The 26,908-nt window shown below is 38.8% G+C and overlaps 1 protein-coding gene and 1 long non-coding RNA gene across 22 annotated transcripts in view; one reads left to right on the top strand and one right to left on the bottom strand.

Annotated features, from left to right (window-relative positions):
* Positions 1–26,908, bottom strand: part of LOC103278957 (uncharacterized) — a 94,360-nt gene that overhangs the window by 14,889 nt on the left and 52,563 nt on the right. The window contains exons 5-6 of the long non-coding RNA XR_506447.3: positions 11,998–12,061; positions 7,378–7,468 (exon numbers count right to left, since the gene is read on the bottom strand). This is a non-coding gene — a long non-coding RNA (uncharacterized LOC103278957). The remainder of the gene's footprint in view (positions 1–7,377; positions 7,469–11,997; positions 12,062–26,908) is intronic.
* Positions 1–26,908, top strand: part of magi2 (membrane associated guanylate kinase, WW and PDZ domain containing 2) — a 929,612-nt gene that overhangs the window by 885,645 nt on the left and 17,059 nt on the right. For 3 of the 21 annotated variants that reach the window (XM_062983531.1, XM_062983533.1, XM_062983534.1), the window contains one exon: positions 9,361–9,449. The exons of 17 other annotated variants lie outside the window; for them this stretch is intronic. In XM_062983531.1, the coding sequence (XP_062839601.1) occupies positions 9,361–9,449 (89 nt within the window). Of the gene's footprint in view, positions 1–9,338; positions 9,450–26,908 lie in introns of all 21 variants that reach the window. One more of the 21 variants, XM_062983532.1, reaches the window with a different exon arrangement.

The raw sequence follows: 26,908 nt of genomic DNA, 5'->3' as shown, positions 1-26,908 counted from the left end.
AATAAATTCACAACTTGAAATCTCTGATAAAAGATGCCGTGTTTTCCATTGGAATGTCGTCTGACTGATTTTCACATGGCTTTGTCATAAACAAAAAGGATCGGTATATACATTTGGGTAAATGGGTGGGAAGAATACGTAGTTCAATAGGTCATTTTTTATTGAAAAACTTTTCTAAGAATCAAATATTTACAAGTCTTTTCATGATGGGAGATTTACAGAGTATATACTGAAAATATGCATTAATAATTTAATACATGTTTTGAATTATTTAAGGGTTTGCTGCTGCTATTATGGTTTTTATTTTGAGGGCTGGACTGCGTTTGATTTTATTGTTGTTGTGATGTAAAAAAGGAGGAATGCAATCATATATATAATGGTATAAAAGGGAATAGCAGTAGTTTAACATGGTGTAATGCAATCAGTCATTTATACTTTCTTCCAGTACAGACACTAGAACTACTTTTTAAAAGTAATGTTTCAATGAGTCTTAAAGAAGTGTACTCAATTAGAATGTAGGAGTTTCTTTGATACATGATATATGGATACAATCTATTACCTTCCATTATTTCTTTACATTTTAAAATTTAAAAGTAACGTCCAGAGTTCAATTAGAATTTCAGAAATGTGTAAGAAAGAAAACAGATTGTCATTTTCAGCATTGTAGCAAAGTCTTACTTTCAAAATGTTTTTGTGTTAACGTAGAAAAAAATTAAAGCTATATAATATTAGGGTTGTTGTGAGTTTTCCAGACTCTATACACCTCACAGCCTCTGAGGATGCCTGTCATAGATGTGGGCGAAACATCAGGAGAGAATGCTTCTGGAACATGGCCATACAGCCCGGAAAACTCACAACAATCCTGTGATTCTGGCCGTAAAAGCCTTCAACACGTATTATTAGTTTGGCTATCTTCTCTCAGCATTCTGACTTGAAAATACAGTAGAGTCTCATTTATCCAACACTCGCTTATCCAACATTCTGGATTATCCAATGCATTTTTGTAGTCAATGTTTTCAATATATCGTGATATTTTGGTGCTAAATTCATAAATACAGTAATTACTACATAGCATTACTGCGTATTGAACTACTCTTTCTGCCAAATTTGTTGTCTAACATGATGTGTTGGTGCTTCATTTGTAAAATCATAACCTCATTTGATGTTTAATAGGCTTTTCCTTAATCCCTCCTTATTATCCAACATATTCACTTATCCAACATTCTGCTGGCCTGTTTATGTTGGATAAGTGAGACTCTACTGTACATACAACATCTGCCAAAGAATATATGGATCCCTTCTTCACTGGTCCTGAAACCATTCCTGATCAGTATTTATCAAAATCTGGAGGATAAACTTCAGTGAAAGAAATTCCACAACTTCACTAAAAATGCCTTGGGTCTTAACTGAATTGTTACCTGGGAGGCTGTAGATTCTGAAAGTTTTTTGGAGTATGGCTCCCAAATCAACCAGCATGATTATTGAGTGATTCTGGGAAATAGTATTTTGACCAGCTCAGAAATGCAGGGTTTTTGTTTTTTTTTACCTTGCTATGATTGATAGAAGACTAGATACTTTCCCAGGCTTTCTGAGAATAAATCAGTGGAAACACAGACAAATAATGACAACAACAACAACAACAACATCAACAACAACAACAACAACTTTATTCTTATATCCCACCACCATCTCCCCGAAAGGACTCGGGGTGGCTTACATGGGGACCAAACCCAACATAAATAAGGATTACAAGGTAAAACACAATTAAAAACATTTAACAAATAAACAATATAATTTAAAAAATGAAAACCAGAAAAGTAAAATCTTCATAAAAATACATAATCAACCGAAATCAACAACCAGTAGCCGGAAAAAGTGGGCAGAAGAACCCTCAACCATTGCACTGAAAGAGTAGGTCCTGGGGAAACAAAAGATCACTTAAGTTGGCTAATTCCAAGTGAGAAAGAGAACTTTTGATTGATAACAAAATCGTACTACAACCCTGCATCAGAAGATATTGCTCCAGTCAAAATCTGGCCACCTCCAGCTTGATGGAGAGCAGTAGACAATTGTTTTCCTATAGATAAATGCAGTGACAAGCATCTGGAAGGATCTCCAGGGTTCCTCTGGAAGTACCTGCAGACGATATTATTCTTCCACATCCAGCTACAGGAAAATAGCTAAATACTTGTTCACTATCAACCACCACCACTTTTTGCTGTGCTAACCATTTTGGTCATTGCATGGTTGGTAGTGAATTCTAGTCTCTTCGTCAGCAAAAAGTATAATAAATAATAATAAACTTGGGGTTGTTCTATGTCTTTCGGGCTGTGTGGCCATGTTCCAGAAGTATTCTCTCCTGACGTTTCGCCCACATCTATGGCAGGCATCCTCAGAGGTTGTGAGGTATGAATAATAAACTATTTATATCCCGCCCCCTCTCCACAAGGACTTGGGGCAGCTCACAACAACAACAACAACAAAAAGTGAGATGCAATATCCTAACGCCAATTTACACCATCCTAATTTATCAGCAGGATGCCATATGAAATTTCTTGCTTAATCCAATTAAGAGTATGTTTCATAAGCATCTGCTACAAGACTGGATTGCATTATATTTAGATTAGATTTATATATTCAGTAGTGCATTATTTAACCCAATGAATTTAAACTTTTAAAATATTTTATCAGTGATATCTCATTTTATAGAAGTTCAATAATGCTGTCAGAGCTTGAAAAAACTACTATCAGTGGCCAGTGCTGGGGGATTTGGGGAGTTGTAGCCCAAACAGTAACTTTTCTAAGCTCTGATCTCAGTATTTCAGATATGCTGGTGGCACTGAATTCCCTAGAGCAGATTTTATTCATATAGTGTGCTGGTGAAGTATTAAACCATTCTGAAATGGAAACCTTGCTGAAATGTATCAGACTTCGGTTTCTTTTCCCCCTAAAAGGCACAAACTTTATATAAATCAAAAAAAAATTCAGCAATGTCACAAAATAGCAAATAAAATAGAGCTCATACAAATTAGACGAAAAGGCTTGAAAACATTGCCCAGCTTGTCAGCTTGAGAAGAAATAAAGGATTGTATCAGCCATTTCAGAAGCTGGGAATCTCCTGTGCATGTATATAACCCTGTACCTGACAGGTTTGGTCTCAGATGGCGATCAAACAAAAGATATTCAAACAGAAGAAACAGGAAAGTTGCTTTTGGATACAGGTCATTTTGTTTCATTAAGGATTGATTCTAACCTAGTATCTGACAATCATGGGGAGAGTTTTGAATGAAACGTTGCGTTCATGCAGTGCCAGAATTTGTTGGAAAGGTTGGATAAATAATCAATTCCTGGAAAAGTTGGATAAATAATCAGTCCAGAAGCAACTTTCTCCACTTGCATTTGTTTGTGGGTTCATTTAAAAGCCACACTATGAATTCCAAGGTTCATGTCCAAGAGATGTGAGAGTGGGCTTGTTAGAAATTAATTTGACTAACTGAAAATCCCCAACAATTCCTTAGTGGTGATACACTGAGAGAGATTTTTTTATGTGCAATTAATACAAAGAATAATCCCCATGTCTCTGGAGATACTTGATTGATGTGGGAAGAATGAAAAGATTCTGTTATTAAGGAAATAATAATAATAATAATAATAATAATAATAATAATAATAATAATAATAATAATTTTTATATATTCCACCCTTCTCCCCAGGGGAACAAGTTGCAGCATAGAAACAGACACAGGCAAGCATTCAGTGCCTTGTGTCCTGTTTTGTCTTTCAAGAGCAGCCTTAAAACACTGTGATAAGTAAATGAAAATTGCTTTACTTCCACAAAACATAAAGTACAGCACACTCAGTAGAATAATGCAAAATGAAGCAAGGAAGTCTTAGGGCAAGCACAGTTCTTAGTCTCTGATAAATTCCCAAATCAAATAGCAGTCTTACTTCAGACAAAAGAAACAGCAATAAATCCTTAGGAGCAGTTTCCCAGATGCAGACTTGAAGCAGCCATAAGGGGAGCGAAGAGTTAGTTTGTTACCAGCAAGAGCTGGCTGCACCTGCTTCTGCTTTATAGCCCTGAGTCCCCTCACAGCTGCTAGGGCATTTCTGCCAGCTATTCTAGCTGAACGATGTCTGCTCTGTTTCCTTTCACCTCTCCTGAAATGTGGGTACTTGCAAAATCTCCTCAGATTCCAACTCCCCCTCTGATTCATGAACACTTTCCTGCTCCCCTTCCTCTTCTGAAGAAGAGGAATCCTTAACACCTTGTTACAATAAAACGTAAATACACAGACAAAAGCAAAGACTTATCCTTTATTTTCTGACACTGGAGGTGGTGCTCTTCTCGAGCTCTGGGGGAGATGCTCAACTCCATTTCCAAGCCGAGGAGTCTGCATTGTCCGTAGACACCTCGTAGTCATGTGGCTGCCATGACTGCATGGAGTGTTTTTGTTTTTTTTGCCTTTCCGCCAAGGCGGTACCTATTCATCTACTCACATTTGCATGTTTTTGAACTGCTAGGTTTGCAGGTGCTAGGGCTAACCACGAGAGCTCACCCTGTCCCACATATTTGAACTGCTAACCTTCAAGTCAGCAGTTCAACAGCACAAGGTTTTAACCCATTACACTACCTCAGCACCTTTGGAAATGGTCCCAAAGTGTTGACAGAAGATTCCCAAATATTTTTGGCATCTCTATGAGTAAAGGAAATTCCTATTGTTCTGAGATGCCATTGTGGAAGGATATACCATCTAATATCTGAATGGGACATACCCCACTTCTCCAAAAAAAATAGTGATAAAAATAATATTGGCTACAGTCTCCAAACCCAACTGCACCCATGAGCAGTAGGAAAATTGCTTAAAGACATATTTAAGTATTTGAAGCCTTGGCACACTGTATACTCAATCCGTTTGGTGAAATGACTTCTACGTGCATATAGGGATAAATGACTTTTTTGCACACAGCACAGGTCTGGAGAGAGGACACACAAGACTGGAAGAATCTTTTTAGCAAAACTATGGATCGTAGTTTAATGTGCGTGAACTTGCCCTTACATCTAAAGCGAAACAAAATACATCCAGATCAGATCCCATGAATTCTTTCATAGTTGTTTTTGATTTTTTAAAAGTGAGAACAAACTCCGCATTTGGAAAAGAAACATAATCAAGGCCATTTACTTGCCTTGCCTCTCTTTGAAGTCACGGCCTGCTTCCCAATTCGTCAAGATGCACTTAAAATTCAACATGAAGATTTAATTTCTGACTCCCAAAATTTCATTTCATTTTGGTACTCAGCTTTCCTTCTTGAATTTCTTATCTTGTTTTTCAGAAGGTAGTTCAATTTTCTGCCTAACAAGAAGGCTTCTGAGACTCGTGGCATTGCAAAACGCCTTAATTAAAGACTCAGAGACTGATCAGGAAATAAAAAGAGAGCCCAGAACCAAAAAAATTAGTTTTAGTCCCATGCTAGCTAAATATAATGCTAAAATTCAGTTTTGTGCAGAATGAAAATGGCATTTGTGTATAGCATTTGTGCATTTTAACTCATGAAATGGCAAGCAATTTTAAAAATAATGACTTACAGAGGTTTTTAAAGGTGTGGGAATGCAACAAACAGCTTTGATTTCCACATCCAGGTAATGTTCTCAGGAATGATGTGAGGGGATTGAAGAGCTCATAAAAATGTATCTGAAAACAGCACACATCTCTAGAAGCCAGAGCAAAAAGTGCAGTGAATACAGTCAATTTATATTGCTGGGTTGTTGTTTTTTTAAAGTGCAGCCTTAAATTTGCAATGTAGCAACCCAGTGAAAACTAGATTTTTTTCCAATAGTAAATGTCAATTTCCACCATCACATGTCAGTCCTGAAATATTAACAAAACTCTAACGGTGACTTTTCCATGTAAAGACTAAACATGTGATTAGGACCTTTAAAAAGGGGCTCGATGATCAAATCAACGGAAGGCACAAATTGTTTAGAGAGGTTGTGGAATTTGTTTTTAGGTATGTCTGAATATAAACATGTCAGGATCTGTTAAGGTGCTATGAAGTCTGTTTTGACTGCCTGAAAGTAAATGAAGGCTCTTTCTGTTCAGTTGCCCAGAGTAGCTGGCACACAAATGTTTTTATAGATAGAATTAATGTGCATTACCTACAGCACTACGGTCACTATACAATTTCTCAGTAGGCCATAACCCACACTTTGACCAGTCCAGAAATAGACGAGAAACCAGTATAGCTGTTTTAACCTAGACATCGTGTGCTTCCTATATCTAGCTCCTCAAAACAGACAGGCCACAGTGCTTTGAACTTGCTGAACAGTCTCGAAAGGCAGCACCACAAAGAGCATGTTCAAAGTACCCATCCATTGTGTTGTTGAAGGTTTTAATGGCCGGGATCACAGGGTTGTTGTATGTTTTACGGGCTGTATGGCCATGTTCCAGAAGTATTCTCTCCTGACGTTTCGCCCACATCTATGGTAGGCATCCTCAGAGGTTACCCCACAACCTCTGAGGATGCCTGCCATAGATGTGGGCAAAACGTCAGGAGAGAATACTTCTGGAACATGGTCATACAGCCCGGAAAACATACAACAACCTTACCCATTCATTGTTTTGTACTCAGCACTTTTTATTTTCCTAGGCACTGGGAAAAATGTGTTTTTTAGGAACATTTTTTGCCTCCCAAGTTTCAGATCTGACCTTGTTTTGATCATTTTACATGTTTGAATTACATGTGTGTGCATTTAATTCCTACAATGATTTTTTTTCTGGATGAAGGCTTGTTTCATAAAATTTCAAAATAAATCAATACATAGCCCTGGGCACTGAGGTCTAAGAATGGATTCAGGAAAATCCCCAAACTATTAAAAAGATGTATAACAAGAAGCCCTGTGGCATTAAGTATGATCTTTCTCTAAACACAGACAGACCACTATCAAGACAACTTGATGCCCCTCTTCTTCTCCTTGGCACAGGGCTTTCTCTGTCACATCAGATTGCTCCGTAATTATTATTATTATTATTATTATTATTATTATTATTATTATTATTATTTTTGTATCCCGCCACCATCTCCCCGGGGGGAGGGGGGGGGAGGGGGGGGCTCACATGAGGACTAGCCCAGACGACAACAGATTAAAATACAACCAGTAAAATTAAGCATACTAAATACATAAAACATAAACAATAACAACAATCAGTTAAAACAATGCAATAACAACTGGACATACAGAGGATAAAAGTTAAACTCTGGAAGTGGTTCCAGAGGTATGTAAGGACAATCAAAAACAGGGGACAGGGGACAATCTCAATAATAATAATAATAATAATAATAATAATAATAATAATAATAATAATAATAAATCCGTACCATCATGGTTTTCATTATACAGCATGCCAGACCTTGCCCAGATTTGTTTGTTTGAGAAGATGTTCATAGCTAGGGCCTAAAGATGGAAGACCTAGGAAGGAGGTGAGAGTTGATACATAAATAGAGATTGTATTAGCTGTGAATTCTGGATAATCACTGGTAGCTCTCTCCCCAAAAAGCTCCCATGCCCTCTATGGTTCTTTATCTGTGTCTGTCCACAGTGAACACATTTAGAATCAGGCAAATCAATAACAGTCAAACTACAGTGAATTTTCAGGTTCCTTGTTTGAATAGAGGACAGAACTGTTATCTTTTCATATGAATATATTGACTTCCGACATATTGAATATTTATTTCAATGCCTTGGGATGTCTTTTGCAAGCAACTCAGAATGTATCCATAACTCTCTAGAGCAGGGGTCCCCAAACTAAGGCCCGGGGGCCAGATGCGGCCCTCCAAGGCCATTGACCTGGCCCCCGCCCTCAGTTTTAGACTTCGGCTCGCCCAGAGTCTGAAATGACTTGAAGGCACAACAACAACAATCCTACTTGATTGGCCAGAAGCAGGCCTTCACTTCCCACTGAAATCCTGATAAGTTTACAGTATGTTGGTTAAAATTATTTTTATTTTTAAATATTGTATTGTTCTTTCATTTACCAATATTCTAAATGAAATATTGTAAATGAATGATATAGTAATAATATAATACATTGTGTATACATATAATATTGATAATAATATTATAATGTAATGCAATATAATATTTATTTATTTATTTATTTATTACAGTATTTCGACTGCACCCTTCTCACCCAATAGGGGACTCAGGGTGGCTAATAATAATAATACAATATAGTAATATTGTATAATATAATAATATTAATTATATATTAAATGTAATATTACTAATAATATTACAGTATAATGGTATAGTACAATATCTATATATATAAAAGGGTAATGAAATTTCGGCCTAGGACAAAACAACAAAACTACACATTCCAGAAACACTAAACTTGGCAGCACAACCCCTCATCCATGCCTCTACGTTCATACAACAAAAAGAAAAGACAAATAAAGTTCTAATTAGAGGGAGAAGAATAATTGTCTTTATCCAATTGCTGCCAGTTAGGCTAAGCTCCGCCCACTTGGTGTCCTAGGAACCCACTCAGCCCAGGGGACAGGCAGAGTTAGGCCTCACTTAGGCTTCTTCCACACTGCCTATAAAATACAGATTATCTGATTTTAACTGGATTATATGGCAGTGCAGACTCAAGGCCCTTCCACACAGCTATATAATCCATTTATAATGGACTTAATGTCAGGGGAAAACCTTTACCCTTTACCTTAACTACCACCAATTCCTCAATACTTTATTTCCCATACCACCAGACTTCGCCACAGCAACGCGTGGCCTGGCACAGCTAGTAGTAATATATAATGCTAATATTGTGCTCTGCTAATAATATAATGTATTGTATGTACATACAACTTGTAAGCCGCTCTGAGTCCCCTTCGGGGTGAGAGAGGGTGGGGGATAAATGTAGTAAATAAATAAATAAATAAATAATTGTTGCTGGGGGGGGGGTTGCACTACAAATAAGACATGTGCAGTGAGCATAGGAATTTGTTGGGGGTTTTTTTCAAATGATAATTCGGCCCCTCAACAATCTGAGGGACCATGAATCGGCCCTCCACTAAAAAAATTTGAGGACCCCTGCTCTAGAGTATATGTAGGACAGTTCATTATTTCACTAATATTAACTTTCTGCATGCCTTTTTGTCTGATCTGTTTTAGAGCGTATGACACAGGCTATTGCTTCTAAACATCTTGCTGAGCTATTCTAATAAACTAAGTGTTCTTTGCAATAATAATAATAACAATAATAATGATAATGATGATGATGATGATAACAATGTCTTATGTCACTGGTTCTGTTAATTCTAATGATTGGTCCTAGGCTGTTCCTCCCCTTCCTTTAGGAATGGTACCTTCCAGCCTCTCCATGTGCATGAAAAGTGACAAGCATGGTTCCCCATATTTCTACTTATTGGGCCACCCTAAAGACACGGTGTGTAAATTCTGCATGTATATTTATTGTTCTCTAATATGCTTTCGTTTTACAGAACTGTTTTAACTAAGCCTTTGCCATGTTTTCTCTTACATCTTAACTTGTTTGGTGCCTCTTTTAATACTACTGTCAACCTTTAGCTAAAAAGACAATACGCAAGTAAAGTTAAAATGCAATGTTTAGGAAAACCCATTCACAAACATTTTTACTTAACTGTTGGGACCTTTTGTTCAGTCATTTTCTCTAAATTCAGGATGTTTCATACCCATATGGTTTATAAGAAATATTTGTAATATATAACAAGAACGATTAAATACAGGAAGGGAATGTTTTAAGGCTGCAATCATGTGTACAGTTACATGATCTCACTGAATGTTTTGGCCCTGTTTGAATATAATGCTAAAGCATTGTTATAATAATGTGCCTGGGAAGCAGTGTGGCTTGACTTCATAGACTCTTCCCCCTTCCTTGCTCCACTAGCACAACCGTGAGAAGTTTGAATACCCATTTCCACTATTAAACCAACCAGAGAATCCAGTTACAAACTGAGCAAATCCTAGTTAGCTTGAACTAGGTTTTATGTAGCAATCAAGAATTGATATTTGTGTGTTTGAACAAACCAGAGTTAGAGTAACCATGGTTTCCCAAAGTTCAGACAGTCTAAAATTCAGATTGTTTTAAGCTTCAGCTCTATGATAGAGTAAATATATATTCCAAATTTAAATATATGTTCAGGATGCAATCTGATTTCAGAAAGCAAGTTACTTTTGTATCATGATAACAGAGCTTTCCAGAAATGCACAAGTCTACTTTGATACTGTGTTGCAAATTTTGGACCTTGAGCAATTTCATTTTTGTTCTCGGGTTACTCAACACATCCCAATTATAGCAAATAACCTATATTTCTGCCAAACCAATGACACAGAAATCAGTCTTAAATTCATGTACATGCCACAAATATGTATTGCTGGAACTTGTTCTGGTTCTTCCTTATGAAGGTACACAGTACAAACATGATTATGTAATACATACTCGAAACATCCCTATTTAGTGGCTATTCATTGTAGATCTGTAACTCAGATACCAGATTTTATATCCTTTGTCTGCACTGCCTACAAGGTTCTTTCTCATTATCCTAAACCACTGTTTAGCGTTGTATTTGAAAAAGAACTATAAACTCATTTAAATTATTTTCTATCATACATCTCCTAAGTGAACAAGACTAGGAAGCATTTTGCAAAATTTGGAACCCTAGAAATGCTTCTTTCGTGTCACATTGTAAAGTCTTCCTTGGGGGTTTAGAGCTCAGTTCTCTACATGTTTCCACAATAATAAATGTCACTGTAATATATACAGTGTTCCCTCACTACTTCGTGGTTCACTTTTTGTGGATTCGTGAATTTTTTTAATTTTTTCATAAAAAATTACAATTTACAGCCTAAGGAAGGGAGGAAGGAGAGGCTGAAGGGAGAGAAAAGGAGCCCGAGCGGCAACAGGAGGAGAAGGAGGCAATTTATCAACAACAGTTGGTTGATAAAGACTTAAAATAGTGTATAACTACTAAAATAATGTATACATATTAAAATAAATATAGTGTCCCTACTTCACGGATTTTCACTTATTGCGGGTGGTCCTGGAAACTAACCCCCACGATAAATGAGAGAACACTGTAATCTCTTTTTTTTAATTTGCAACATTTATATCCCGCCCATCTCACCCCGAAGGGGACTCAGGGCGGTTTACAAGTATATATACATACAATATATTATATCATTGCATTCACGGTCACTTCTGCCAAAATATATGTAGCTAGAATTGCAGCCTAAGTTAATTGTCCCAGTTAGCTTATCTTTTGTCTCTTTTTCTTCCTCTTTCCTTCTTCATAAAATGTGTGTACAGGTAGAGTATCCCTTATCTGGAAATCCAAAATGCCCCAAAATCTAAAAAAAAATCACGTGTGGCTGCGATGGTGGCACATTTGCTTTCTGATGGTTGAATGTACACAAAGTTTGTTTCATGCACAAAAAATATTTAACATATAGTGCCTGAAATTACTGTCAGGCTATGTGAACGGTGAGCCCTTGGTATCCCTCAGGATTTGGTTCAAGGAGCCTTGTGGATACCAACATTTGTGGAAGCTCAAATACCATTATAGTAAATTGTGTCCCTTTATAAAATGCCAAAATCCAGTCTTTGCATTTGGGGATTTTTTTAATGTATATTTTCAAGATTTGGAGACAGAATTAGTGGATATGGAGAACCGACTGAATAAGGTGCAAATGAAGCATAAATGTCCCACCTCCACCATATCGCACTATGTATATGCAAATTTGCATATGGACATGAAAAGTGGGAAAAAAACTAAAATCCTTCTGGCCCCAAGCATTTTTAATAAGGAATACTCAACCTCTACTGTCTTTTTGTGCTTTGCTCAATTTTAGTGTCATGCCTCTCACCTATGTTACAATCACTATAATAGATACAAAGGAAATACATCATTTTCATGTGTGGAATATACGTACAGGAATTTGGCCGCTTTCCAACGTACCTTTGAAAAAACAGTCCCATCTATTATTGGTTGGTCATTTTTCCCCTCAGTTCTTTATATTGCACTGTCATTAAAGCAGAAAGCTTTTGGTTACAATCTAGAAAATAAAAATCTAGAGAATTATTTTGTTAAAGATGAACACATCATCATCTCATTGGTTTTGAAGAGCATGTGTTTAAGGCTGGAATATTATAAAGAGTACCAGAACTTGCATAAATGTACCTTTTGGACTACAGCTTCCTGAATATACTAGCCATGCTGAGCGAGGAAATCTAAAAAGTAAGTTTTCCAGCCATTTTACATAAGAATAACTCATACTGAAGTCAACTGAACTTGTAGCTAAATAAACCAATATAGAATTGGACACTCCTGTGGAAAATAGCATGCGGCTGCCAACGGGTGCTCAATATTTTGCATTGTGCTGATAAATTTTTACATAATTAAACAAAAGCCATGACTCCTTCATGAAAAGCGGAAAGATAAATCATTATAGCTGCAAGTACAGAGATATTTCTGTATGCATCCTGTAATGCTCATTTGAAATGCACCCTAATAAAGTGTTGGCAGAATGATATGCTAGTATGCAGACAAGTTCATTTCCATCCTTTGCTTAAAAGGTAATGGTAAAGGTTTCCCCTCAACATTAAGTCTAGTCGTGTCCGACTCTGGGGGTTGGTGCTTATCTCCATTTCTAAGCCAAAGAGCTGGCGTTGTCTGTAGACGCTAAGTCATATGGCTGGCATGACTGTAACAAGCGGCGTTACCTTCCCGCCAGAGCTGTGCCTATTGATCTACTCACAATTTCAATTTTCAACTACTACGTTGGCAGAAGCTGCAGCTAGCAACCAGAGTTCACCCCATCCCGTGGATTTGAACCACCGACCTTCTGGTCAACAAGTTCAGAAACTCAGCAGTTTAACCTGCTGCTCCACTGCAGCCCCTTATCCTTTGCTTAAGGGGTGTAAAGAAAAGACTTGCCACTTGGTTAGATTTTTGAGCCACAAACCTTTTACCGAATTAAATTTCCACTTTAGCACTACTGGTTGACAAGTTTTAGATGTGTCTAGCTTAGAATTCATAGAGCAAATGACTCTCTATGGCATTGTTTCATTCCTGTAGATACAGGATCATTAGGGAGTTCTATTCATTAGTCCAAAACCAAGCAGTGGAAATTTATTTATTTATTTATTTATTTATTTATTTGCAGTATTTATATTCCGGCCTTCTCACCCCGAAGGGGACTCAGGGCGGATCACAATATACACATAATTGGCAAACATTCAATGCCATATACACATAGAACAGAGACAGACATAGAGGCGATTTAAACTTCTCCAGCTTCCAGCTTCCTGAGGGTATGCTCGATTCCGGCACAGGGGGAGCAGCTGCTTCATCATCCACAGCAACTGCAACTTCCTCATTCCAAACGCTTGCTGGACGATTTTTTAGTGTTTCGTAAATTAGTTAAATTAGCCTCCCCACATATAATTGGTACCTAAATTTCCTACTTGATAGATGCAACTATCTTTCAGGTTGCTTAGGTCAGCAACGAGCAGGGGCTATTTATTTTATTTTAATGGTCAGGTGCTCATTCCTCCACGGGCTGGCCTCGAACTCATGACCTCTTGGTCAGAGTGATTTATTGCAGCTGGCTACTAACCAGCCTGCGCCACAGCCCGGCCCCACAACAAACAACGTTCCATTATAATTTGGTTTTTGTGAATTAGTATTTTATTTAGGGTATATTCAGGTTTTGCTTATTTAGTCAATGCTTCTACATAAAATTGGTTCAAACTTCAAATTAATCAGGACATACTATCAAAGCAGTGAGATTCTTGCTAAGTGTTGAAATAGTAATTTTCATTTGATTGAACTTTACGAGTCATAACTACATTCCTGGCAGTACACACAATCCTTCAAGTGAATTGAGATAATGCACTTTAGGCAGTCCTGGAGCATATTATTTGATGTCCCCATGACCCCATAGGACCCATGGCACAACGGGCATACTTTTGGATCCATTTTCACAATGCATATAACTGGAACATCAGAATTCACCTTTACATGAACATAATTCATATTTATAATGATACTAGCTGTGCCCGGCCACGCGTTGCTGTGGCTGATGGGAATCATTTGTTGACCAGTTGGGATAGCAGTGAATAGCCTTGCAGCCTTAAAGTCTGGGTGTTTTCTCCTTGTTTGGTGAGCTGGAATACAATTGAATAGGTTCGCTGCTTGGAAGGCTGGGTACTTGCGTTGTAGGGAAATGGTTTTTTAGCCAATTTGAATTGTACTGAATAGCCTCGCTGTTTCAAAGACTGACTGCTTTCTACATAGGGGCATCCTTTCTTGGGCAGGCTGAATGAGACGGAGTAGCCTCATGGCTTGAAACCTTGAGGGTGTACTATGAAGGGGAAATCTTGCTTGGTTAGGTTGAACAGCACTGAATAGTCTTTCTGTTTGGAAGCCTGGTTGCTTCCTGCCTGGGGGAATCCTTTGTTGGGAGGTGTTAGCTGGCCCTGGTTGTTTCCTTTCTGGAATTCCCATTTTCAGAATGTTGTTCTTTATTTAATGTCCTGATTTTAGAGATTATATTGTTGCTTCCTGCCTGGGGGAATCCTTTGTTGGTAGGTGTTAGCTGCCCTGGTTGTTTCCTATCTGGAATTCCCATTTTCAGAGTGTTGTTCTTTATTTAATGTCCTGATTTTAGAGATTATATTGTTCTGTATTATTACACCACAGTAATTTTAGATATGATATTTGTTGCCTGAGAGTACAGGCAGGCAGCCCCTCTTTCCAATCCCTGGAAGAGAGACAGAGGCCCAGGCAGCTGAGGCTGGGAAGGTAGGGCCCTCCTCTGAAGAGGGGAAAAGGGGAGGGAGGCTTTAGGACCCTTTAGGACACGGCGGGGGGGGGCTCTTTCCGGCCTTGCGGCCACCCCTGCCTCCGCCTCTGGAGGCCTCCATCTAAAAAAAACAAAACAAAAACATTGCGGCTTGGCGGCCTCCCTCCTTTGGGCCACGGCGCTTCCCGGCCTTGAGGCCACCCCTTCAGGCATCTATGTCCAAAAGAAAATAAATAATTAAAAGAAAAGAAACCTTGGGCCTTGCGGCCTCCCTCCGGCCTGGCAGGAGGCGGAGGTGACTCTTGGGGGGGAAGGTTTGAACTCCGGCTCTCTTGTGGCTATGGCCGCCCTGAGGCCTGCGGGGCACTGAGGAGGCTGCGGTGGTCTTTGCGGGGGGAGGGGGCGCCTTTCTGGAAGCCCCCCCCGCCTTCGGCTGTGCAGGCCTCAACATCCAAAAAAAAAGATACCTTGGGGCTTCGCGGCCTCCCTCCGGCTGGCGGGAGGCTGAAGTGGCTCCGGGGGGGGGGGGGCGTGGCCTCCCTCCGGCCTGTGGCGCATGGATGAGGCCGCGGTGGCTCTTCACGGGGTGGGTTGTTCCACGCCTGCTCAGGCCCCGCCGTGGCCTGACAATTCTTACTGCGCGGCCCCTCCTCCGACCACCATGGGACCTTCCAGCCAGGCTAACGGCTGGGTTTTTAAGGCCCCGTGGAGGTTTTTGATGGGATTTTTTGTTGTATCAACCTAGAGGCATGGATGATGGGTTGTGTTGTCAAATTTCGAGGTTGGAGGGCCTTTAGTTTTGTTGTTTTGCTCGGTGCCACAATTCCAGCTCTCTTTTATATATATAGATTAATGGCTAACAGTATGCCAGCATTTGGTGTGGGGTTTTTTCGTTCGCCTATTAAAATTTGTAACTTTTCCCTATACTGGTTCTATGTTGTTCACACCTTATATGCTATTCTTAATTTGGATTAAGTTTGAAATACATTTCCCCCACTGGCTTAACCAAGCTTGTCCATATTTTTCATTTTTTCCCCATCCCTAAACAGTATATAGAATTTTAATTGTATGCCTGTCATGAGGTATGCACTTATTGGAAAGGCAGTGAAGACAGATGTAACCAAATAATGGATTATAGAGAAATGAACAGTATTGTCAGGAGATCCATTTTTCAGACAGGCATGCATTCAGTCAGAAGGTATTAATCATAGTGCCAAAAACTTCTGAATGTTTTCCTAAGCTCAAAGAATCACATAAAAAGTAGATTGATGTTAACGAAGCATAATAGCTAGATATCCAAGATTCAGCATCTGCCATTTGTTTTCATCTGAGGAAGAAAAATGAGTGAATGAATGCAACAGAGGGGAAATAGCCAAAATACTAATCTAATTTAATTTCAGATGTATTTATAATTTTTATCAGTCATAATTTTTGCTGGATTTATATTTGATGCAGTGGGAAATGGTGACTAAAAACTATTTTGCCCCAGTTTCTTGCATTTGATGTTGTTAAACATTGTGGTTTGAAGTATAGGTGGCTGACATTGGAATGCCAGGTCTGGCTGAAATCCTGCTACAGTTGGGTGAACTGTGGGTGGATCCTCAAGCTACAGAGAAAGATTATGACCCAGACTCATTTTTGATCAAAGGGTTTCTCTTTGCCTTACCAAGAAGATAGTTCGATCACCTTCTTTCATGAGTCAAGAGAATCTGTTTATTTTTTGGTTTGACACAAATGTATAAGTTCACATTGTAATGAGGCAATTACACCACACATGTGGATAAAGAATAGCTTAGGTCTCACAGTAAAACATAAAGTGTTATCAAAGGAGAACAGCAGAGGACAGTAGTTTATACAGTTGCAATGCCAAGTAGTTCTATTCTGTCCTTGAGCCCCTACATTTTATGTGTAAATGGGAGATGAGAAATGACAGCCCCATGCGGATTCCCTTTCTCTTAAAAGGAAGGGATCAAAATGAGAGTTGCACAAAAAGATGAGAGTGAATTGGCAGAGAGAAGACTTGAGACAATGAAACAAAGATAGCCCCTGAGGTCTGCAAAAGTATGATTTATTTTCAGTTGGCCAACAGAAATTGGACCCTGCTGGTTATCCAGGAAACAGTGTAGAGAACAATCCAGGAAACTAAATAAATAAACAATGCAGAGCTAAATATAGATCTATAATTATATATACTAATTTCACATATGCATTTCCCCCTGAAAAATTTGCAAATCCTCTCTATATATATGTGCATTTCCCTCCTGCAATATTTGCAAGCCCTATATATTTATGTTTATATTTATCTAGAAATCTGTGTGTGTGCATTTCCCCTGCAATATTTGCAAGACCTATATTCATATATATCTATCTAGACATCTCTCTGTGTATAGATAATTATATCTGTATAGGATTTGCAAAGACTTGCAAACATGTGAGGTGAAAATTCACATATAAAATAATGTATACACATAGATACAGATATATAGGTACATGGAAATCTCTAGCTATCTATATGTATATAGGATTTGCAAAGACTTGCAAACATATGAGGGGGAAATTCATATATAAAATTAATGTATATAGATAGAAAGATACAAATATTTAGGTACATAGGGATTGCAAAGGCTTGCAGGGGGAAATGCCTATATATCTGTAGCAGAGATTAATAGATATTTCAAGGGAAATGCTTATATAAGATTAATGGGTATATACTTCCTGACTTGCAAGGGCTTCTTTCCCTTTTCAAAACATTCCCTTGGTTAAGAGCGAGGGAGGCTTTGGAAAAGTAAACACTGATAAGGAAGGGTAAGATGAGAGATAAATATATCATATATTGCAAGCAATGGCCTAGAGGCTCTGCTGCCAGCTTGACCTTGACCCGATTATAAGCCGGGGAGGCTTTTTCAGCTCATAAAAAGGGCTGAAAAACTTGGCTTATCTTTGAGTATATATGGTATTTCTAATTTCTGTTTCTAATATGATTCCATTCAATATATGTTTTCCAATATAAGTATTATGTTTTTCCATTATACCTTCATCAGGAACACTTTTTGCTTTAGAACCATAGGACAACATTCTAAGCTAAAATCTGTATTGTTTCTCAGAAGCCAATTTAGTTTAGCACTAAGCATGATATTGCAATCAGTATTAGCAAAGTTTGTTCTCCAGAGCATCCCTTTCAGCTCTTGAAAGCTATAGGACTCAATGCAGGCTCACACAGGCAGTTCCATGGAAACGCTTTATTGAAGACCTTCTTTACAAGTCGAAATCAAAGCTAGAACTAACATATTCCCACCAAACCCCGAGTATATCCACCTCCTACCTCCCTTTCCATATTCACACGTATCTGTTATGTAGTCCTTTCCCAGGCTTGAAAAACCAGAGCAGGCCATAAAACCCATCATCCTAGCCAGGTGGCCCTTATCATTTAGATTATCTCCCACCCCCCCCCCCCCCCCATTGCTCTGACGGGATGTGGAGAGTTCAGCTGTTATGAGTGCTGGGCTTTCACATCCTGACAATCCCGTAACCCTTACAGTAGGGTTGAAAGGTCTCACAATGCTGACTCTGAAATCTCAGAGAACTGCTGTGGTTCTCCAGCAGGGAGAGAAATCTTACAGAAAGCACTGCAAAAGGAGGAAAAGTTTTTATTTTACTATGTAAAATTATTTTTCAACCAAGAGTGCACACAACTGCCCCACTTATCGACTCAATGCCAAGATTCATAAGTGTGTTGCCTTGTGTAATGCTGGTATGCCACAAAAGAATAGGGGACTGCTGGGAGAGAGTTGGTATTTCAGGCACGTGGTCCCAACAGACCATTTGGAACAAGGCAGTGAGCAGAGCATCAGTGTCACTATTCATGAACCACCTTGTTGCACATGACATGGCACTGCTAGGATGCGAGAAAGTGCTGTGTATGTAATTGTAGGTGGAGGGTAGGATGTAAACCCTAGGGAGAATCGCAAAAACTGCTTCAGCTTCTAGGTGCGATTAAAAAGGTGTTTGTTAGTTAGCTCCCGCTGGTGTTTCCTTACCCCCTCCATCTGTTCCTTCATGGCTGAAAATTCATTATAGCATCTTAGAATCATAGAATCATAGAATAGTAGAGTTGGAAGAGACCTCAAGGGCCATCTAGTCCAACCCCCCGCTAAGAAGCAGGAAATCGCATTCAAAGCACCCCCGACAGATGGCCATCCAGCCTCTGCTTAAAAGCCTCCAAAGAAGGAGCCTCCACCACGGCCCGGGGGAGAGAGTTCCACTGCCGAACAGCCCTCACAGTGAGGAAGTTCTTCCTGATGTTCAGGTGGAATCTCCTTTCCTGTAGTTTGAAGCCATTGTTCCGTGTCCTAGTCTGCAGGGCAGCAGAAAATAAGCTTGCTCCCTCCTCCCTATGACTTCCCCTCACATATTTGTACATGGCTATCATGTCTCCTCTCAGCCTTCTCTTCTGCAGGCTAAACATGCCCAGCTCTTTAAGCCTCTCCTCATAGGGCTTGTTCTCCAGACCCTTAATCATTTTAGTTGCCCTCCTCTGGACGCTTTCCAGCTTGTCAGCATCTCCCTTCATCTGCGGTGCCCAAAACTGGACACAGTATTCCAGGTGTGGTCTGACCAAGGCAGAATAGAGGGGGAGCATGACTTCCCTGGATCTAGACGTTATTCCCCTATTGATGCAGGCCAAAATCCCATTGGCTTTTTTAGCTGCCGCATCACATTGTAGGCTCATGTTTAACTTGTTGTCCACGAGGACTCCAAGATCTTTTTCGCACACACTGCTGTCAAGCCAGGCGTCCCCCATTCTGTATCTTTGATTTCCATTTTTTCTGCCGAAGTGAAGTATCTTGCATTTGTCCCTGTTGAACTTCATTTTGTTAGTTTCGGCCCATCTCTCTAGTCTGTCAAGATCATTTTGAATTCTGCTCCTGTCTTCTGGAGTGTTAGCTATCCCTCCGAGTTTGGTGTCATCTGCAAACTTGATGATCGTGCCTTCTAACCCTTCGTCTAAGTCGTTAATAAAGATGTTGAACAGAACCGGGCCCAGGACGGAGCCCTGCGGCACTCCACTTGTCACTTGAGCCAACATGATAAATGAGAATATCTGCATGTGCTGCTCTTGATGGGTTTTGGATTTGAATTTGCATACGCCGGACAGCTGTAGTATCTGGCTAAAAAACCCACCAGGTGTGCGACAGTTATTTCAATGTATTTTCAAAGAGACTTTGCAAGGAAGGAATTTTCAAAAATATTACTTGCTTTATTAGTTCCAATCATATACATGATTACTCTACAGAGCTCAAGGAAGCATATCTGACTCCCCTTCTCCCACTTTATCCTGACAACAGACAGGATAACTGGTTGGCCATCGTTTGCTCAACTCTAATCCAGTAGTACCCTGTTTCCCCGAAAATAAGACAGTGTCTTATATTAATTTTTGCTCCCAAAGATGTGCTAGGTCTTATTTTCAGGGGATGTCTTATTTTTCCACAAAGACGAATTCACATTTATGGTTGAATTTTTAAAAATGAAAATTTATTATCTACTGTACAGTAGTTGTCATCACAAAACAGCATAACCAAACTGTGAATCCTTTCAAGAATTTCTATATTATATTTTATTGCTATACTGTTTTAAAATTACTGTTTTAAATTTCTGTTTGTATGTGAATTTATGTTGTTGTTGGGCTTATCCCTGTGTAAGCTGCCCTGAGTCCCTTCTGGGAGATGGAGGTGGGATACAAGAATATAGTTATTTTATTATTATTATTATTATTATTATTATTATTATTATTATTATTATTATTTCTTGTTACTACCTTTATTTCCATGTACAACAATCTATGGTATATACATTTACCGATCCTGCATGCTGCTAAACAAAAACTTTCCAAATCTTACTTTCGAGGGCGGCCTTGTATTTAGCAATTCAGCAAAACCTCTACTAGTTCTTATTTTCTGGGGATGTCTTATTTTCAGGGAAACGGTATAGGCAGAAGTAGGGTTTTTTTAGCATGTCCGAAACTACTTGAGAACATACTGCAAGTCACTTCTGATGTGAGAGAATTATCCGTCTACAGAGACATTGCCCAGGGGGTGCCGGGATGTGTTAGCTGGGCGGCTTCTCTTATGCCCCCGAAAGCTAGAGCTGACAAATGGGAGCTCACCATGTCTCATGGATTTGAACCGGCAACCTTCAGGTCAGCAACCCAACCTTCAGGACAGCAGTTCAGCTGGCACAAGGGTTTAACCCTATTATGCCACTGTGGCTCTTAATTCAGGTATAAACCCATGAATGATTCACATTTATTCATCTATGCTCTTCTTTTGAAGCAAGTCATTTTTTATTTTAAAAGGAAGGGTCTCCCTCAAAGTTACTGCATAAAATCACAGAATAATAGAGTTGGGAAAGACCACATGGGCCATCTTGTCCAACCCACTGACATGCAGGAAAAGCACAAAGTACCCCTGAGAGATGGCATGTGAAAAATATTTAGTGTACATTAAAAATGGGTGATTATCTGAATCACTTGTTATCACAGTATTGTTTAAAAAGTGATACACTAAATCCTATGGATGTCATATGTTTTAGTGGAACAATCCATAAGACTTGTCCATACCCAGCTGAGATTCAGCCTTTTTTATGCCAACAAATGGTTCTATCATGTTAATTAGAAACACAAAATACAATACTTTGGCTTAACAGGCACACCTCTTCTTGATTCTTTATTTCTCAGGCCTCCCTCTTTCTCTCCCTTGCTGGGTACTATACAAAATTCATTTCCTTGTGTGACAACCTGCATGAAGCTAAGAGTGTTCATTCAGGTTAATGCTTCATTCCCAACAGCCAAACTCTCATTGCTATCAATACCAATTTCAAAAATCTGTAGCATGAAAAGAAGTGCTTAATTAAATGGATCGACATAAAAGTTAATAACATTGTCTTATAGCACTCAATTAAAATATCATATCCCAAAAGGTTCAAGCAGTCTTAAGCCTCTGAGTAACTAATCATTCAAGGTGAAAATGCAGAATTCAATAATAAATAGGGTGGAAATAAGCACACCGGAACTCTAAAATATTGCTTGTATGTGGGAATATTTTTGGCAGATTTTCAATATATCCAGTATTTAAACTCATGGGTGAATAAACAAGGAAAGGGCAAGATGAGAAATGAGGACTGCTAGAAGTGAGCCTCAAGCTGATGCTGCATCGAAATATTCTTGTAAAAGAGAATTCTAAGAAGGTCAAGATATTTTAATGAAACGTCATTCAAGAAACTAGAATTTTTTCATATTCCTATTCCCTCCTCATCATATTAAGGATTTTCCTTAATATGATGGTCTTCAGATATTTTGGGGCTACAGCTCCCATCTGCTTCTGTGCACATGGACAACTGTCAGAAATGATAGGGTTTGACAATGGTCAGGAATAGTGGGGTTTGTTCTCCAGAATATCTGGAGGGCACTAGACTGCTTTAGATAGCTTGTCTAATCTACTGGGTATATCTTTTGGGGGACCTCTGCTAAATAAATAGTTTAGGCCAGTGATGGCCAACCTATGACACGCGTGTCAGCACTGATATGCCTAGACATTTTTGCTGACACACTGCCGCATGCAGATTGATTGGATGACTATGTCTTTTGTGGCCAGATTTGGTGTGATTTTGTCCAGTGGTTTTGTTGTTTACTCCATGGGAATTATGCACATTACATTATATATATATATATATATACACACACACACTATATACTATATTATCATATTATTACTATTAAATTATTATTATATTATTCATTATTCATGACTACATTGAAACTACAATAGAGAGAAATCAGCATGGAAACTGCAAGAGGTACCATAGATTGTTGTACATGGAAATAATGGTAGTAAATAGTTTTTGATTAAATCTATATATATAAAAGGGTAATGGAATCACGGCACCGGACAAAACAACAAAACTACACATCCCAGAAACACTAAACTTGGCAGCACAACCCCTCATCTATGCCTCTACATTCATACAACAAACAGCTCCAGCTACTCCAGAAAACGGCCAAGCTTTGAGACTGCAAGGCTGTTCACTGTTATTCCACCTGGCCAACAAAAGATTCCCATAAGCCACAGCAATGTGTGGCCGGGCAAAGCTAGTACAGTTAAATATTACAATTATACATTTTTGTTATTTAAACTATACATATTGCGAAATTATGGTTTTTTTCTCGAAGGGATACACCACCCAAATCATGCTAGGTTTTTTGGTGAATTTTGACACACCAAGCGCAAAAGCTTTCCCATCATTGGTTTAGGCTCTTCCGTTTCAAGTGAATGATCTACCATATTACAGTTTTTGCAAGACAACACCCATGAAATGGATGCAAAATAGGCAGGATAAAGAAGGGCTATATAAAAGTTCTTTTGATCCCCTCCCTTTTACAGATGGCCAAGATGGCAAAGGTTATTAATAAGAATTAATAAGTTATTAATAAGAGCTAGAAGAGCGTTAGCCTAATGAGATTACTAGGGAAAGCAGATTTCTGGCCCCTCCTCTCCTCTCCCACCTTACTCAGCTAATTGAGTGCAAACTACTTTTGTTTCCTGAACTCAGTTTTTAGGAATCAAAGTAAGCTGTGGACAGAGGAGGAATGTGGGAGGAGAAAACAGAAACAACCATTTTAAGAACAACTGGAAAGTAAGGTGACAGAGAAGACTATTATAGAGGACGTGGCTGAACTACGGTGTGCGAGGCCGTTTGCTGCCACCAAAATATATTATATATTTCTTTGCTGCCATCAATTATAATGATATGTTTCTTTTGCTGCCACCAGTTAAATCATATATGAGTGAGGGTTAATAAGTGGACAGGCCACCTCTTTTTAAAAATATTTTTATTGAAGACATATAATAAAAATGTGAGACATAAATACAAGTGCATACGAGTGTGAGAAAAAAGAAACAAAACAAAAAAAGAGGAAAAAGAGAAACCATAAATCATAAAATAACAAACCACATAAAATAACCACATAACATCAAACATAAAAGAACAAACCGCACATAGACAAACCTATTACATAAAATCGACTTCCTTCTATTATGTGGTGCATTGTATACTATTCTTATAGTACACTTAGTTGTTGTGACTGCGCCTTCGGGGATTATGGTTGATGGGGATGGAATTCGAAGAGGAAGAAAAAACCCTCGTGATGAGGGTTCACTGGAGGAGTTGCGCAGGAAGCGACTTAGAGAGCTATATGGGGGATCTTCTGAGGAAGATTCAGATGGGGAGATGGATGCTGAGGAACAGGTGGTGGCTGGGGAAGCGGGCACTGAGTGGGCACAGCCACCGGAGATGTCTGGGGATTTGGGGCTTATGGATACTTCTGAACCTGGGGTTTCTGCAGGAGCTGATCCCAATTGGGATGCTTGGAGAAGGGAGGATGGTTCTTTAAGTGTTCATGGGGCTAAGTGTGGGCAGGATGATTGGGACTCCAACGAATTGCTAGGTACTCCAGATCCACGAGCTCTAGCTGTGTGGAGTTCAGACTCTGAGTAGATTTGGGACACCTGGTGTTTGGGTGTGAGTGTTTGGTCACCCAGGAGGAAGGGGAATAAAATGGGAATGTTTGGCCACTGCACTTTGCAAGGTGTTGCTGAGGCGCCATTGGGATCTCTGCGTTTCCATGAAGACTGGACTTGGACTATGATTTGAATCTGCTGATATCATCTAGCTTGGCTCTCGCTGTGTCTTGTCGTGGACCTGTTTTGGATGACTGCACCCTCTTCGGACTTTGGATTGAATTTGACCTGGCTTCTGTCTACGCCCTCTGACTGACGGCTACTCCCGGCTTCTGACTATTGGTTTGTCTTTCGGAATTTCTGCTGCCTCCTGACCTGACCTTGGATTCTTCTGACGACGGCTATTCATCATCCCTTTGAGGCTCTCGGCTTATCTGCACTGTGGAAGCAGCTTTACTGCTTTTCTAGTTTGTTTATTTTCCAGCAATTAACTCTATTTGTTTTCCAAAGCTGAATTGAAGCGTTATTTAGTTTTTTATTGAATGCCAGCATGGGAAATTAGCGTGGCTCGTTTTTGAGTTGTTATTGTCCAATCTACTCTCGAAACACTGAAAAGTGAAGTGTTTCAAGGATATTTCCTGTGTTTATGTTATTTTTGGCTTATTTTCGGAATAAACTTTGTTTTATATGTTAACTGGCGTCTGACTCTTGACACTTAGTGCTCCTATCTCTCTTGCCTTTTTTGTCTTTGTTCTTCACTACATTACTTAATCTGAGACAATCCGTTAGTCCCCCTCTTTTATCTGAGATGTTTTTATACTATTATTTTGCATTTTTCATATTTTAGGTAGTATTTAATTGATTCCCAATCTCTTTGTTTTATTGGCTTGCCTTGGGTGTTTGATAATAAATATGTTAATTTATCCATGTTCATAATTTCTATAATTTTGTTAAACCAAAGTCTTATATCTGGCCTGTTTTTTCCCCTCCATCCTTTGGCGTAAGTCATTCTCGCTGCAGTAACTAAGTAATTAAATAAAAAATTGTTTTTATCTTTTTCTATATCATACATGCCTAGAAGAAAAAAATTGGGGTCTAAATTAATCTTAATTTGTAGCATCGTTTGTATTCCTTGTTGTATTTCTTTCCAAAAATCTTTAGCCAACTCGCATGTCCACCAACTGTGGTAATAAGTGCCTTCATGCTCTTCGCATTTCCAGCATTTGTTTGAGGTCTTTTTATAATATTTTGATCATTTTGGGGGGGTCAAATACCATCTGTAAAAAACTTTTATCCAATTTTCTTTAAGATCTGCCGAATATATTAATTTTAATCTATAGTTCCAGGCTTTCTCCCATTTTTCGATTCTAATTGGTGTCCCTATATTTTCTGCCCATTTGATCATACACGCCTTAATTAATTCTTGTTTGGTTGACCACTCTAGAAGTTTCTTGTAAATTTTGGTTATAATTTTGGTTTCTGATTGTAATATTTTATCCCCAAATGTTTCTTTGTCTTCAAAACCTTCCTTCTTATCCGAATTGAAATAGTCTTTTGATTGTATGTATTGAAACCACCCTATGTTTTTAAATTCTTGATTTATATTTTCTTGTGTTTTTAACTTATAACTTCCCTTTTCTCTGATCAAAACGTCTTTGTATTTTGGCCAGTTTGCCCATCCCAGTTCCCTTCTTTGACAGGCCTCCAACGGGGATACACAAAGTGGGGTCTTGGTAAATAATTTTCTTTTGTACTTTTCCCATACTTTTATTATTGAGGAGTGGATGAAGTGATCTCTGAAGTTTTTTTCTATCCTTCTTCTCCCATACCATGTATAGGCGTGCCAACCTGCTCTAAGGTTTACCCCTTCCAGTATCAATACTTTAGTTTTTTGGAGCATTGTCCATTCTCTGACCCACATTAGGCAGCATGCTTCATGATATAACTGTAGATCTGGGAGTGCTAGTCCTCCTCTTCTTTTATCATCTATCATGTGCATTCTTTTGATTCTTGGTTTTTTGTGGCCACCTCTTTATTATAATGAACAGGAAGACACATGAAGACTTGAGGTGAAGTTAAAACAAAGTATGATGTTTATTTGTACTTGAACAGAACGGTTGCATATTAGTTTCAATAAAATAACAGGATGGTTATTTAAACAGAGAATGGTTCTTTAACTTGAGTTTCTTAAAAATATGTTCCCTCACACAGGAAAATAAACAGGCTTTTTAAACCTTTGAGTCCTCTCTTTCAGAGGCTCTTTACTCAAGCACTCTAACCTTTAGAGGCTCACTACAGCTCTTAGCACTTCTCTGCGAAGGCTAGTTTAACTTTTCCTTCAAAGAGGTTTCTCAATAACAGTTCCCAAAACTCTTCCTTCCTCTTCAAAACTGCACTCCCTCACTCTTCTAACACCAATTCCAAAACTGACTAACTCTCTGGCTGAATAGCTTCAAAACTCCACTTCCTAACTCTACAAACTTCAAGCCCTATCTGACCAACTCTCTGGCTGTATAGCTCTTACTGTCTCTCAGGCCCTACCTACCTCCTG

The sequence above is a fragment of the Anolis carolinensis genome, chromosome 5, assembly GCF_035594765.1.
Source record: "Anolis carolinensis isolate JA03-04 chromosome 5, rAnoCar3.1.pri, whole genome shotgun sequence".
NCBI lineage: Eukaryota > Metazoa > Chordata > Lepidosauria > Squamata > Dactyloidae > Anolis > Anolis carolinensis.
The sequence above is the reverse complement of the archived record's forward strand: the minus strand, read 5'-3'. Positions and strand labels throughout refer to the sequence as shown.